The following is a 14910-nucleotide window of genomic DNA, read 5'->3' as shown; positions in this document are numbered from 1 at the left end:
GGACTAAACACGTTTCGCAATTATGCCACATCAATGTGGAACGCCCTACCCAAAGCTGTAAAGGAATGTGAATCACTACCCACTTTCAAAAACACTCTCAAAAAACACCTAAGGGAGACTGCAACTCGAAACTGGCCCCTGTAAATGTCCGAACACAACCCCCTCCAATGTACAGTAAATTACCAAGTATGGTCTTGTCAATAATCCAATGTACAGTTTTGTTTGTACAGTTATACAGTGTCCCCCACCCACCCCTCCTACACAACCCCCCCCCCCCACTCCTACCCCCCCCCCCCCCCCACCCACCTCCAATGTACAGTCCCCCCCCCACCTACCCAATCCAATGTACAGTTTCTACGTCAAATGTATATACTCTTTTTTCTGGACTCTTTTGTATCACAAACAGTACTGTAATTGCAAATCTGGTATGTCATAAATGTATAGATGTAGCAGTACTGTCTATCTGTATGTCATATATGTTACGATGAATTGAAAATGGGGGACCCTGATGTAAACAAGACGAAAGTCTTTCTCTGGTCTGCATCCCCTTAACAATTGTATGTATTGAGCTGTACTGTACTGTACCCATTCTGCAATCTGTTAATAAAGTTTTCAATCAATCAATCAATATCAGTAGGTGTCACTATGGGGCAACTTGCAAATCTTCTGCACTCATCATCAACATACTGTTGTTGTTGTTTTACATTGGATGTATGCAGCAGACTAACATGGGGTGTGGTTTTCTATTGGTTTGAGCTAACACTAGTAATAGATGAGATGACAGTCGACCACAGGTCAATCATCTTCTGACAAAACTGAACTTTGAACCACGTTACCCAGAAAGCACCGCGTTAGCCTTGAGCTGGCTGGTCAGAGGTGTTGTTTATCTTGTGTCCAGCGAGGGGGCGGGCTGCGATTGATACAAACGTCAATCATTTTCTAGTCTTCGTGCAGGTATTGAGCAATGTGCGTTGCCACAAGTTGTGGCCCACAACTCTTAAATAAAACGTCCGCAGGCCTATTATATCTGAGTTGCATGCAGTGTATAAACGGCGCTGTCGGCGTCGTGCCTGATAATCCTATATTGGATTGCTGTGGAGGCTTGGACAACGTGGATTACAGTAAGGTACGATACAGACACCGAAATCTTGTTGCAATGAAGAAGTGCGTGTGCGTCTAATAAGGAGGAGACTGTGGCTCTATCACATGACACGAGTTTAGCGAGACGCAAAAAGGGGACGGTTCTGTTATTGTTGTGATGATGACGCTGTGCTCAATGTAGAGACGCACATACTGACCGATATCGTGAAACCAAACCAATGCAACTAACGGACACTTTGCTCCTATACTAACATGATTATTGTATTAGTATAATGCAATGCTGCGCTCACGTGTAGCTCGATATTTATAAACAATTTACTGCAGCACCGAGGCGGACTGACAGCTCAAATGCATGATGTCGCCATGGCTACTGCAGAAATAGGTTATCCGTGTCTCTTGTGTTTCTCTCCATGTGCTCTTGTTCAGTATGTGACTTGATTGATTGATTGATTGAAAACTTTATTAACAGATTGCAGAATGGGTACAATACAGTACAGTTAAGAGGATACAGACCAGAGAAAGACTTTTGTCTTGTTTACATCAGGGTCCCCCATTTTCAATTCATCATAACATATTATGACATACACAACATACAGATAGACAGTACTGCTACATCTATCTATTTATGACATACCAGATTTGCAAATACAGTACTGTTTGTGATACAAAAAGAGTCCAGAAAAGAGAGTAATACATTTGACGTAGAAACTGTACATTGGAGGAGGTTGGGTGGGGGGGGGGGACACTGTACAACTGTACAAGCAACACTGTACATTGGAATATTGACAACCATACTTGGTAATTTACTGTACATTGGAGGGGGTTGGGTTAGGACATTTACAGGGGCCAGTTTCGAATTGCAGTCTCCCGTAGGTGTTCTTTGAGAGTGGTTTTGAAAGTGGGTAGTGATTCAGATTCCTTTACAGCTTTGGGTAGGGCGTTCCACATTGATGTGGCATAATTGCGAAACGTGTTTAGTCCCTTGTTTGAGCTGAATCTGGGTTTAACATGATTTGTGGAGCTCCCTCTGGTGTTGTGATCAGTGGTATTCACTGACCTTTGGGAAGTATTTTGACATGTTCATGGGTACCTTCAACCTTGGTCGTGTATATCTTGTAGACCAGGCCCATTGCAAGTTGCTGACATACATGACATACAGATAGACAGTACTGCTACATCTATACATTTATGACATACCAGATTTGCAAATACAGTACTGTTTGTGATACAAAAAGAGTCCAGACACATTCAGATTGATCATGTTTCCCTACGAGGCCAAGCCATTTAGCGTTTAGCTACTGCACTGTTCATGTGTTTTGCTTCAGTGATATGCCGATGCGATGACTAATACACCTCAGTTTAGCTATGTATACCATACAACGACCGACCCAGCAAAACGTGTTGAATTAGTTTATAACAATTTGTATGGTTTTTCCACCTGACCAAATTGTTCGATAAACTACTGAAAATGGCTTAGCAGACAGCATATTTCAAGGCTACAGTATACCCACCCAGCTTTCTGTGTATGCTGAAGGTAAAGCTGTCAAGTTTTTTTTATTTATTAATTGAAAACTTTATTTAACAGATTGCAGAATGGGTACAGCTCAATGCACACAATTGTTAAGGGGATGCAGACCAGAGAAAGACTTTCGTCTTGTTTACATCAGGGTCCCCCATTTTCAATTCATAATGACATTTATGACATACACAAAATACAGATATATATCATGACATACATACAGGTAAATACTAGTACTGTTACATTTGTGACATACAAGATATGCAAATATACAGTACTGTTAAACAGAGATCCTAATAGAAAATATATACATACGATGGGGAGGAGACTGTACATTAGGAGGGGGTGGGAGGGGGTTTTGACATTTACGGTGGCCAGTTACTTACCACACATTGGACCATGAGAGGTTCGACCTGTGGTGACATCACACATGCGACTCGGATTTCAGGGAAGGACAGAGCTGTCCATCTCCAGGGGAAGGGTGTGAAGAATGTGATCTGCACAAATAACAATGGGTCTCATTCCAGAAAATCTTTCAAAGATATATTTTGGAAGACTTATCTTGGAACCACTGAGACATAATCTATGACAAGTAGAGTCCTGAACGTGCTGGAGATATGTCTTAAGTGTCTGAAACGGTCGCAGAAATTATATGATCTGATATCTGCTTGGAGAATGGCATTCTGTCGTAAACTCCAAAGCGCGTTCCCGTTCAGCTCATTTGCATACAAAACACCGCCTCCATAGCTCCTTATAAGGCAACTGGTGACGCAGCTGTGTGAAATGGAATGGCGGAATTGCTTTGCGAGCCGCGTGATTACGAAACCTAGCGTCAGTCAGTGCCAATCAGAGAGCGTCTCCGAGAAATGCGGCTAGGTTTCGTAATCACGCTTGCGCCCATCAAAACTAGATTAGATTAATGTATTGGCATCATATAGGGATGGGTACCGAATTCGGTACTTTTGAGGTACCGAACCGAAACACGTCGGTACTACCGAGTATCGAATCAAGTGAGAAACCAAAAAAATAAAAAATAAAAAATAAAAAACTTTTTTTTATACATTTTTTTTTAACTTTTTTTTTCTTTTTTTAACTTTTTTTTCTTTTCATGTCAACGTTCACACGCACAATATATATGCTTACCTAGGATTTGACTTGATTCAACAATAAAGCAGTCGGAGCAATGACAAGCCGAAAACTGTCGAAATTGTAGTTATTTGAAGTTTGGATTTCTTTTTACGACTGAGGTAAAAAAAACTTTAGTCTCAAGTAAATTAAATTTCTTGAGACTAAAGTACCGAAAAAAGGTACCGTTGGGTACCGGTATCGATTCACAGGTACCGGTACCGGTATCGGTTCAAATGTGAAAGGTACCCATCCCTAGCATCATATACAGCTCGCGGTACACACCTGCCGCAGCGCGCGCGCACACACAGACACACACACACGCGCGCGCGTGCAGTACTGTATATGAATGAATGAATGACATATAATATATATAGCCTACGGCGGGCGTAATGAATGAACGCAGTATGGCTTATTATTCCATAATTAAGCCTATAGGCTACTGTTCATTCGTAGGCGCACACAAGACTTGTTATGGAATATTAATGCAGTCTATTTCCACCGATTAGCTTTAGTTCTTATTTATTTATCCACTGTCATTTCAGTGTTGGTGTATAGGCTATATCAGGGGTGGCCAACCAGTCAGAGACTAAGAGCCACAAAAAAATGACTGTGGTACCACAAAGAGCCACACCATATACCAGCGTTTCTCAACCTTTTTTTTCAGTCACGGCACCTTTCATGTGTTTATAGGTCTCACCCTCTGGCCTCTGAAGTTGCTAATGTCTTTTTTATTTGGGCCTCACAGGGTTAAAAGTACCCTGTGAGACCCACGGTTGCAAAATTACAAAATCACTTTTAGCCATTTAAAAAAATAATGTTTATTTAAAAAATGTTAAAGGGGAACTATTTTACTATTTCTTTCACTATTTGGGCACTTTTACACAATTCCTGTGAGTCTATGGAACACCTAGGTTTTTTTCAAAAAAAATGCATTGTTTTGTATTTCTAATAAAGTACTAAAAACCGCATTTTTCTACCTCAAGATCTTAAGCCGTTTTGAGGCTGGGCTCCAACCACTGTGTGGCCTGGTGCCAACTGCCACATTATTATGCAGCTGAGAAATCTCTGACATCACAGATATGCACATTTTCAGATGACTCAGTTCAGTGAGGGTGAATATTGTGAGAGGAGAATTGGAAGAATTCGCCAATATGAGAATTAGAGACATATATCCTATTAATATAAGTCCACATAGCTAAGAAACAATGGTAAACACTGAAAAAAGCCATTTATAAGATAGTTCCCCTTTAAGCACATGTATAGTCAATTGGTCCTGTTGTTCAGCCTCACAATGCTATTTGATAGTAAATGTGTTTATATGTCCCACCCTCTGGCCTCTGAAGTTGCTAATTTCTTTTTAATTTGGGCCTCACAGGGTTAACCTCTTAAGCCCGAGATATACAGTAAAAGTGTATATTTTCAGCATTATGTTTGTTTACCAATTATTTTAACTGTTATTAGTGAAATATAAGATTATAGAAATCTCAGGGCATTGAGTCGGAAACCGGCGCATATTGACAGGAGGAAGTGGCACATCCAAAAGTGAGTGTAGTCTTTTGAAGGAAGAGACTCAGGGCTTTCAAATTTCGAAAAACTACCCTACCCAGCTCACACCAGCCCCTGTCAATCATCTGACTTCTGGATTTACTTTTTAATTTCTCTTATTTTTTGGGATTATCTCCCACAAACCTGAACGTTATTGCCATAAAACAGAACGCAGTTAGTTTCTCTACCTTTCTGTGAACGTCTTGCAAAAAACGGTGTTGCAATATGATGAAAAATGGTGGAGAAATTTACATTATAAAAAAGATGGCAGAATTCAGTACTGTATCTACAAAACCTTCTGTTTAATCATCTTCCCTTTATTCATTTGCTTAGATTTTTCAGGTCTGGTCAATTTTAGCATGGTGTTATTTACAGTCAAAGATAATTTTTTTTTTAAATAGAATTGATATTCTCCTTTGGTTCATTACAATTTACTCAAGCCTAGTAACAGACACACTATTTCTGACACTGATCCATATATGTCCCCAGATTCAGATACCAAGAACATGCAAATGGACCATTTAAAAAAAAATTGTAAATGTTTATTCTACGTCCTTATGGAATGAGTGACATAAAAAAAAAAAAAGTAAAAAAAAAAAAAAAGTAATTTTATTTTTTATTTTTTTTTATGGATGGAAGAGCCGCACATTGACGGGCAAAGAGCCGCATGCGGCTCGCGAGCCGCGGGTTGGCCACCCCTGGGCTATATAGTGTATTTCAATATAAGTTTAATTGATTAATGATATATTCGAAGGAATGCAGGTTTATAGCTATATCAACCCCCTCCAATGTACAGTAAATGACCAAGTATAGTTTTGTCAATATTCCAATGTACAGTTTTGCTTGTACAGTGTAAGTCTATCCCCCACCCACCCCTACCCAACCTCCTCCAACAGTTTCTACGTCAAATTTACTCTCTTTTCTGGACTCTTTTTGTATCACAAACAGTACTGTATTTGCAAATCTGGTATGTATAGTTGTGTATAGATGTAGCAGTACTGTCTATCTGTGTCATGTGTGTCATATATGTTATGATGAATTGAAAATGGGGGACCCTGATGTAAACAAGACGAAATTCTTTCTCTGGTCTGCATCCCCTTATGTAATTGAGCTGTACTGTACTGTACCCATTCTGCAATCTGTTAATGAAGTTATCAATCAATCAAACAAAGGTCTGTCCCATTGTCTACCAATCAATGGGATACATTGCATGTTGACCTGCATTCTTTCAAATGTATATAATTAATCATTAAAACAGATGTGTAACAAATAAGAAATACAAATTCCACAGAAGGCATTCAATTATTATTATTTTCAATCATTTCACAATAATTGCATAATTGTGTTTGAATATCTGAGTAATTATTTGTCCAAAATAGCTGGTTCAGATATGGTTAATCCAGCTGCCCTGTGATCAGATGAATCCATATTATTTATTTTTCCGACATCAAATTCGTAATTTCTTATCGTACAAATATTGTCATATTTATTTTAATTATGATTAAGTAATTAATTCCAAGGAGGCCTGTAGCGTTGACGTGAAGGAATCACTATGAGAACACAGTCTGTCAAGTTATAATAACATTTTTAAATTAGTCAATCAATCATGAGATTTGATCGTGGGCTGATAGCATATTTAAGTGTGCTCCTCAGCACTCTTAGATCTGCTCTCAAATAAGATCTCAGGAAAATTTGAGGACTCCCACTCCCAGCCCTAATATGTCTTAAATAGGCCGAAATCTGGCTAAGATGAAATATTTTGTCGTAACTTCGTTCGAGAATGAGACCCAATATGCATGCTCAAGGGCGTAGGTTTGGTTTCAACATTGTTGTTGTGTGACAATTAGGGGTGGGACGATACATCGATCCAGATCGATATATCAATCTATTATCAATTATCAAATAGGATCGATGCAACGTAAAAAGATCGATTCATATTGCGATACTCTTATTTTGAAAATCCCCTCGTGAGCATATCCGCCCGGCTGCAACAACAACAATATCTGTGTGTGTGTAGACGTTAGACAGCATTGCTTCAGAGTCCGCCTATTTTGCCCGAAATAAGTGCCTGTTGTTTTTTTCAATGCATCCAACATGCTTTCCAGCCTCGCCATTCCTTTATGCCGACGTCGCGTTAAATACCGAAATTAACGTTGCGTTAGCGTGAGCTAACTAAGCTAAGCTGATCAGAGCCATATAGAGAGAACAGCAGAGGTCCACTAGGGACTGGGAAGGAGGGGGGGTTACTGCATTCTCGAGATAGCCCCACTAACAGGATCTGGCCGGTACGTAGGCCTGCCACGATAACACATTTTGCTGGGCGATTAATTGCCCCCGAAAATATCGCGATAAGCGATATTATTGCGACCGGTTAGAGATTTTTTTTTTTGAAATTTATTTTCCCAAACTTTTATTTTGAAGCCCACCGCTCCGTCTTTTCCGGTGTTTAGACTTTTATTTTGAAGCCCACCGACCGGACCGGAAGTATTGTTGTGATTATCCTAAGCAGAAACTATGAGCCGACAACTTGGGCTAATGATATGATGTTTTTGAGCTAATGATAAAACAAATTGTTGGTGAACAACTAACTTTAGGTTAGTTTTAACGTTAGCTACTAACGTTAGATGCAGCTACTACAGGCAATCAACGATGAGGAGGAAGCGTCAAAGCAGTATATAATATAATAGCTGTGGTGCGTAAGCACTGCAGCACGACTCGAAACTACCGGAGTGTTATAATAAATTAATTCATGTTTAACTTGTCCCCGTGTCCAGTCCTTTGACTAGCCCCACCCGTTAATTGTAAACAATGATGCATGTAATTGTATTAACGTTATTCTGTGTTGTACTTGTAGCTATGCTATACGTTGTATTTCGTTTGTAGCTAATGTTGTTAGCATTGAATGAGCATCAACGAACGCTAGATCTTTAATCTTTATTTAGCAGTCCAGTTTCTCCGGGCAGTAGCGAGTAACTACTTGGGTCTACAAATAGCTAACGTTACACTACAAATAATGCTACTTGGTTAAAAGGAGCAACACTATTGAGAAATGTCTGAATGAATGAATGAATGAAAACTTTATTTAACAGATTGCAGAATGGGTACAATACAGTACGGCTCAATACATACAATTGTTAAGGGGATGCAGACCTGAGAAAGACGTTTGTCTTGTTTCCATCAGGGTCCCCCATTTTCAATTCATATAGACATATATGACATACATGACATACAGATAGTCAGTACTGCTACATCTATACATTTATGACATACCAGATTTGCAAATACAGTACTGTTTGTGATACAGAAGGAGTCAAGAAAAGGGAGTATATACATTTGACGTAGAAACTGTACATTGGAGGTTGGGTGGGGGGGGTTGGGTACATTGGGATATTGACAACCATACTGGGTAATTTACATTGGAGGTGGTTGGGGGGGGGGGGGGGGCGGGGGGCATACTGTATAAACAAGTAACACTGTACATTGAGGGGGGGGGGGGAGGAGACACTGTACAAACAAACACAATTGTACATTGAACTATTGACAAAACCATACTAGGTAAATGACTGTACATTGGAGGGGGTTGGAATGATTGGGTTAGGATATTTACAGGGGCCAGTGTTGAATTGCAGTCTCCCGTAGGTGTCCCTTGAGAGAGGTTTTGAAAGTGGGTAGTGATCCACATTCCTTTACAGCTTTGGGTAGGGCGTTCCACATTGATGTGGCATAATTGCGAAACGTGTTTAGTCCCTTATTTGAGCCGAATCTGGGTTTGACATGATTTGTGGAGCTCCCTCTGGTGTTGTGATCGTGGTATTCACTGACCTTTGGGAAGTATTTTGACATGTACATGGGTACCTTGGTCGTGTAGTGTATCTTGTAGACCAGGCCCATTGCAAGTTGTTGTACTCTGTCGTCTACTCTAAGCCATCCTAGGTTGTCGAAGTGGGCAGGGGTGAGGTGGGTTCTAGGAGTAAGGTCAAGCAGTAGTCTGACCAGTTTGTTTTGAGATGTTTGTAATTTTGTTTTTAGCGCCTTTGAGGTGCTTTGGTACCATGAGGTGCAAGCATAGTCGTAGTACCCCTGAATGAGTGCTCCTGCCAGAGTCTTCAGGGTGTTCTTGTTTACCAGAGAGGAGATCCGGTACAAGAATCGAGTTCGTTGGTTGACTTTTTTTATTACATTGGATGCCATTTTGTCACAGGAGAGATTAGCCTCTAGGATGGACCCCAGGTAGGTAATTTCATCTTTCCTTGTGACAATATTGTCACCCACTGTAACTGAGAAGCCGTCGGTCTTGCTGAGTTTGTTATTTGAACCGAAGAGAATGGACTCTGTTTTGCCCATGTGTAATGATAGTTTGTTATCAGCGAGCCATATGCAGATTCTGCCTAGTTCCGAGCTGAGGGTTTTTTCAACCTGTAACTTGTTCTTGTCAGAGACCAGCAGGGCTGAGTCGTCCGCAAACAGGAACAAGTTGCAGTCACAAGCTGACGACATGTCATTTGCATAAATTAGGAACAGTAGCGGTCCTAGTATGCTTCCTTGTGGAACACCACAGCTCACTGTGAGGGGGGGGGATAGGGTACCGTTTACCTCCACCATCTGTTCCCTCCCCTCAAGGTAGGATTGCATCCAGCTCACTGATAGACTATCAAAACCAATTGCTTTTAGCTTGTCAATCAGAATGGAGTGATTGACCGTGTCAAAGGCCTTTTGTAGGTCCAGCATGACCATGCCGCAGTATTTGCCTGCGTCCACCTCTTGTTTGATGTGGTCATTCAAATAGAGAAGGCATGTGTCAGTGGAGTGGGATGTTCTGAAGCCAGATTGGAATTCGTAGATTAGATTTTTTTCCGCTAGGTACTTTTCGACCTGTTCGTAGACTATTTTTTCCATGACTTTCGAGATGGAGGTGAGAATAGAAACAGGGCGGTAGTTGCCTGGGTCTAATTTGCTGCCCTTTTTGTGCAGAGGGGTCACATGTGTCTATGTGGCGTTGCCCCACGGAGCTCCCGTGCTGTACTCTAGTAACGTCAGCGGCCCGCCTCCCAACACGGACAGTGACTGAGGGGCACTGGTTCCGCCTCATTAAAACAAACGCGCAAATAGCAATTAATCGCGCCCGTCAAAATCATTGCATTCATTTTAATTATCGCAGCAATTAATCGATTTATTGCTTATCGCGGCAGGCCTACCGGTACGCGTCTATATTTATCACAGCCGAAGAGTGCGTCGTGTTTCTCTGATTGGCCATGACGCCCATGTGACCGCGGCAGCGCGAGAGAGCGGCAGTGCGGAAATAGGCTGCATCCTCCACGTCAAGAAAGACAGACAGGCATTCTCTGTGACAAACCCTAACAGGGGAGGAAATTAGGCCACTTTACTCGCGAGTATTTTTTACGTTTGGCGAGTAATTCATGAAGAGCACTCGCCAGTCTGGCGAGTACTAGTAATTACAAAACAAAACAAAAAAATCATTCTGCAATCTGCTGATTCGCTCACTGGCACAAGCCGAACTCTGACTCCCCCCTTGATTCCTCCCATTTGCGCCTCATAATAATCCAACCATAACCAATGAACATCATCGTTGTACAGATGCGCTCTAAGCTCCTCCAATGAACACTCATTTTCTAGAAGATGCCGCCCATCTAGGGGAAGTGGACAGATCACTGCGCGCGGACCTACAGACTCCTGCCACCGGCTTGACAACGTAGACAAACTTAGACAAAAACACATCAGTGGATGAAAATAATTGCATGTAGAGTCGTCGCTTTCGGATATCAGTGCGGTCTGACATGGGGGCGAACAACAGCATGCGACGCGTCTCGTTCGAGTCGGATGAGAATGACAAGTCAACCAGCATTAGCCGGCTAGCTACCTAGCATGTAACAAGCTACCATAACGCGCATTCAACATAGTGGACTATACTGAGCGGCTTTGCTTAAATGCAGCCGAGTGACATTTTATTATTACCGGGTTTCCCCCCATATCACCACTCGCCCATATGCCCTTCACAACGGTGATGTTGTCATACTTGGCATTCAGAATACACCTGCTGAACCCCTAGCGTTGTCGATTCGGTTCCAATGTATTGTCATCTTACAGCACAAGTACAGTACAACCAGAATACATTTGGCATACAACCAGAGTGCAAATGTAACAAGTCAAGTTGTTTTATTTAGCTATTACATTACAGTGAAATGCTTGGTTCTTTCACTGCCCAACTCAGTCCAACCTAGACCAGCCCAACCCAGTCCAACCTAGTCCAGCCCAGCCCAGCATCTTTCACTGCCTAGTTCAGCCCAACCCAGTCCAGAATAGTTCCCTCTTTCATGTTAATATGTGATATCCTAATATTTTGAAGAGTAGAGACAGTGTGATTAATACATGTTGTATGCTAATATTGTGAAGAGTAGAGACTGTTATTAATGTTTTATGCTAATAAATATTTTAAAGAGTAGAGACACTGTGTGATTTTTACTATGATTGAAAATCAATTTAGACGAAGACATACAAAGAAGTAATTATCACAATTAGCAATTTGTTTTGGCTGGTAAAAAATCAGTTTGTCTGGTAAAAAAAATCAGATACTCGCCAGTTGGCTGGTAAGCCAAAAAATTAGTTTCCTCCCCTGAACCCTAACCTTAACCAACTCCGAAATAATGCCTAACCTTAACCCTCCCTAACCTTAACTTAACCCTAACCTTAACCAACTCCGAAATAATGCCTAACCTTAACTTAACCCTAACCTTAACCAACTCCGAAAGAATGCCTAACCTTAACCCTCCCTAACCTTAACTTAACCCTAACCTTAACCAACTCCGAAATAATGCCTAACCTTAACTTAACCCTAACCTTAACCAACTCCGAAAGAATGCCTAACCTTAACCAGCGGAAGAATGCATGTTTATAGCGAGAGATGATAAACATAAAAAAGAAAAAAAAATGTACTTGCGACCAACCGCACCGCAGGCTCCACAGCACGGCGGCGTACCAGTTGAGCTAAGCGTCGATGGAAAAACATCTGGGATTACGGCTACATAATGCCGCAAGCTCTGCCGCTCCGCTCTGTGGCTGCCGCGCTGCCGCGGGGCGTGTCGCAGCCAATCGCGGAAAACGCGGAAGCACTCGGCAGCACTCTTCGGCTCCAATTAAAGAATAGGCGGCCGGTACTGCACCTTCTGACTCCCAATATGCCTTTTCCAGCCAAAATACAGCGCTGTGATATGATATTAATATCGAAAAAAAGAAAAAACGAACCAAAAACAGTGAACAGGAGGTCTATTTGTATTAAAAACAATAGATTGTTTTTCATTTAAATGTCTGGAAGAGATAAAAAAAAGAATTTCATGATATTTCCATTGCCTTTATTTGTGTTGATTTAAATGTTACTGATTGTGTTAAATGGGCATATAATATCGTCTCATATCGATCGCAGGCACCTGAATCGAATCGTATCGTATCGTGGCAGACTTTGTGATATCGGAAAATATCGTATCATTGTCCAAAGAATCGATATCGTATCGTATCGTGATGAAACTGGTGATTCCCACCCCTAGTGACAATTCAAGCAGGGGTCCGACTCCCCCATGACATTTTTAGTGTCAAAACACTTTTGGTGTACTTTTATGCTGTGTATTTTCTGCATCAATTTATGGTGGAAATGCTTTCAAATATGTATTCTCCTGTATTGTTTCTGCACATTCAAAAGTATATATTTTTTCAGAATCATGTGCATATTTGTATTTTATAATTCTATTCTATTCTATTGATGTTTCTATTCTAATTTAGTTTATATTCCATTACATTTTATTCCACCTTTTCATTTTATTCTACTGTAATTGTCTGTCCGTTAATGTTGCACCAAAAACGACCAAATCAAATTCCTTGTATGTGAAAACTACTTGGCAATAGGATGGCTTAGAGTCAACCTAGGATGGCTTAGAGTAGACAACAGAGTACAGCAACTCGCAATGGGCTTGGTCTACAAGATACACTACACCACACTACACCACTAAGATACCCCTGTACATGTCGAAATACTTCCCAAAGGTCAGTGAATACCATCACCACAACACCAGAGGGAGTTCCACAAATCATGTTCAACCCAGATTCGGCTCAAACAAGGGACTAAACACGTTTTCACAATTATGCCACAACAATGTGGAACGCTCTACCCACAGCCATAAAATAATGTGAATCCTACGGGGGAGGCTGCAGTTAGAAACTGGCTGCGGTAAATGTCCAAACCCCCACCCAACCCCCTCCAATGTACAGTTTCTTCTCCCCAAAATGTATATATTCTCTTTTAGAAACTGTCTGGATGTAACAGTACTGTATGTCGTGTATGTCATAATGTTATGATGAATTGAAAATGGGGGACCCTGATGTAAACAAGACGAAAGTCTTTCTCTGGTCTGCATCCCCTTAACAATTGTGTGTATTGAGCCATACTGTATTGTACCCATTGCCCCATTCTGCAATCTGTTAATAACATTTGCAATCAATAAAGACCTTTCTGATTCTGACATCAACAACAAATCTTTAGTCAAAATCGCAAGAAATCTCATCTTTAAAAAAAAAATTATAAAGATTTATTTTTAGCATTTTTACAGCTTATCATGGTCACAGGACCGACAGAGGAGAGGGAGAACGGGAGAAGATGTGGGGGAGGACATGCGATAAATCCGTCCGGGAGCGGGAGGCGAACCCGGGTCGACCGCATAGGTCTGCATCGCAGTATGCGGTGCACCACTGTGGCGCCCTAGAAATCACATCTTTAAAGATTAGCCTACTCTTACAGGTCTCATATTGTGCACAACAGTTAGTTATTATTTTTACCTCTTTTGAGGAGGGGGTTGTCTTTCAATAATTAGCTATATTTGTTCTCAATATTGAGGGGGACATGTCCCCAGCACCCCCCCAAAAAACCTATGCCTATGTGTACAGTCATGCCTCTAGAGGAGTTGACCATACAAAACTAAAACAATTCCACCTTTTTGAGTGAAGACTAATCGCTGCAAACCGAACGCCATCTCATTTGTCTTCTTCTGAGAAGCCATCACATAAATGGGATGGACACATTCTCAATCTCCCACAGCATCTATGTCTCCCCTTGACTACAAATCACTCAGCATCCGCCATCTATTCTCACAGAGCACCGGTCCAATCAACCCCAGGCCTGTTTTTAGCCTCACCTCGCAATAAGGAATGGTGGCTATTGTGTAGGAGTAAACAATTCTAAACGCAAGGTATAAATAGAGCACACAAAAAAACAATAAACACATAATTCATATTGAGGCAGTGAAAAAAACCCAGTGGGAGAATGAGTCGAGAGGGACGGAGAGCAGGAGGTGCAACACGTGTTGCAGAGGAGAATGGAGGAGCGAGGTTGACACCTTGTTGTTGGTTGTTGTTGTTGCCATTTGGATCTAGCTGCATGGAAATATAAGACCCTTAACTCAATCAGTGCCACTGCCAGCTATTGGCCTCATCCTGTTCTAGCTAGGCCACGCTTTAAAAGATAGGTGTGTCACCTTGTTTGTAGAGCTACATCTATATTTTATATTATAGCTATGGGTCCAATGTCATTGTCAATTGACAGTATGAACCTTCCC

At 41.2% G+C, this 14910-nt stretch overlaps 1 protein-coding gene across 1 annotated transcript in view; it reads left to right on the top strand.

Moving 5' to 3' along the window:
- Positions 1–973: 973 nt before the first annotated feature.
- The window catches only part of pemt (phosphatidylethanolamine N-methyltransferase), a 232754-nt gene continuing 218817 nt past the window's right edge, over positions 974–14910 (top strand). The window contains exon 1 of the mRNA XM_084323262.1: positions 974–1126. Within this exon, the coding sequence (XP_084179388.1) occupies positions 1037–1126 (90 nt within the window). The 5' untranslated portion in view covers positions 974–1036. The remainder of the gene's footprint in view (positions 1127–14910) is intronic.

This window comes from Notolepis coatsorum (genome assembly GCF_963971535.1).
Source record: "Notolepis coatsorum genome assembly, chromosome: 10".
NCBI classification, from domain to species: Eukaryota; Metazoa; Chordata; class Actinopteri; order Aulopiformes; family Paralepididae; genus Notolepis; species Notolepis coatsorum.
This window is presented reverse-complemented; position numbering and strand designations above follow the sequence as displayed.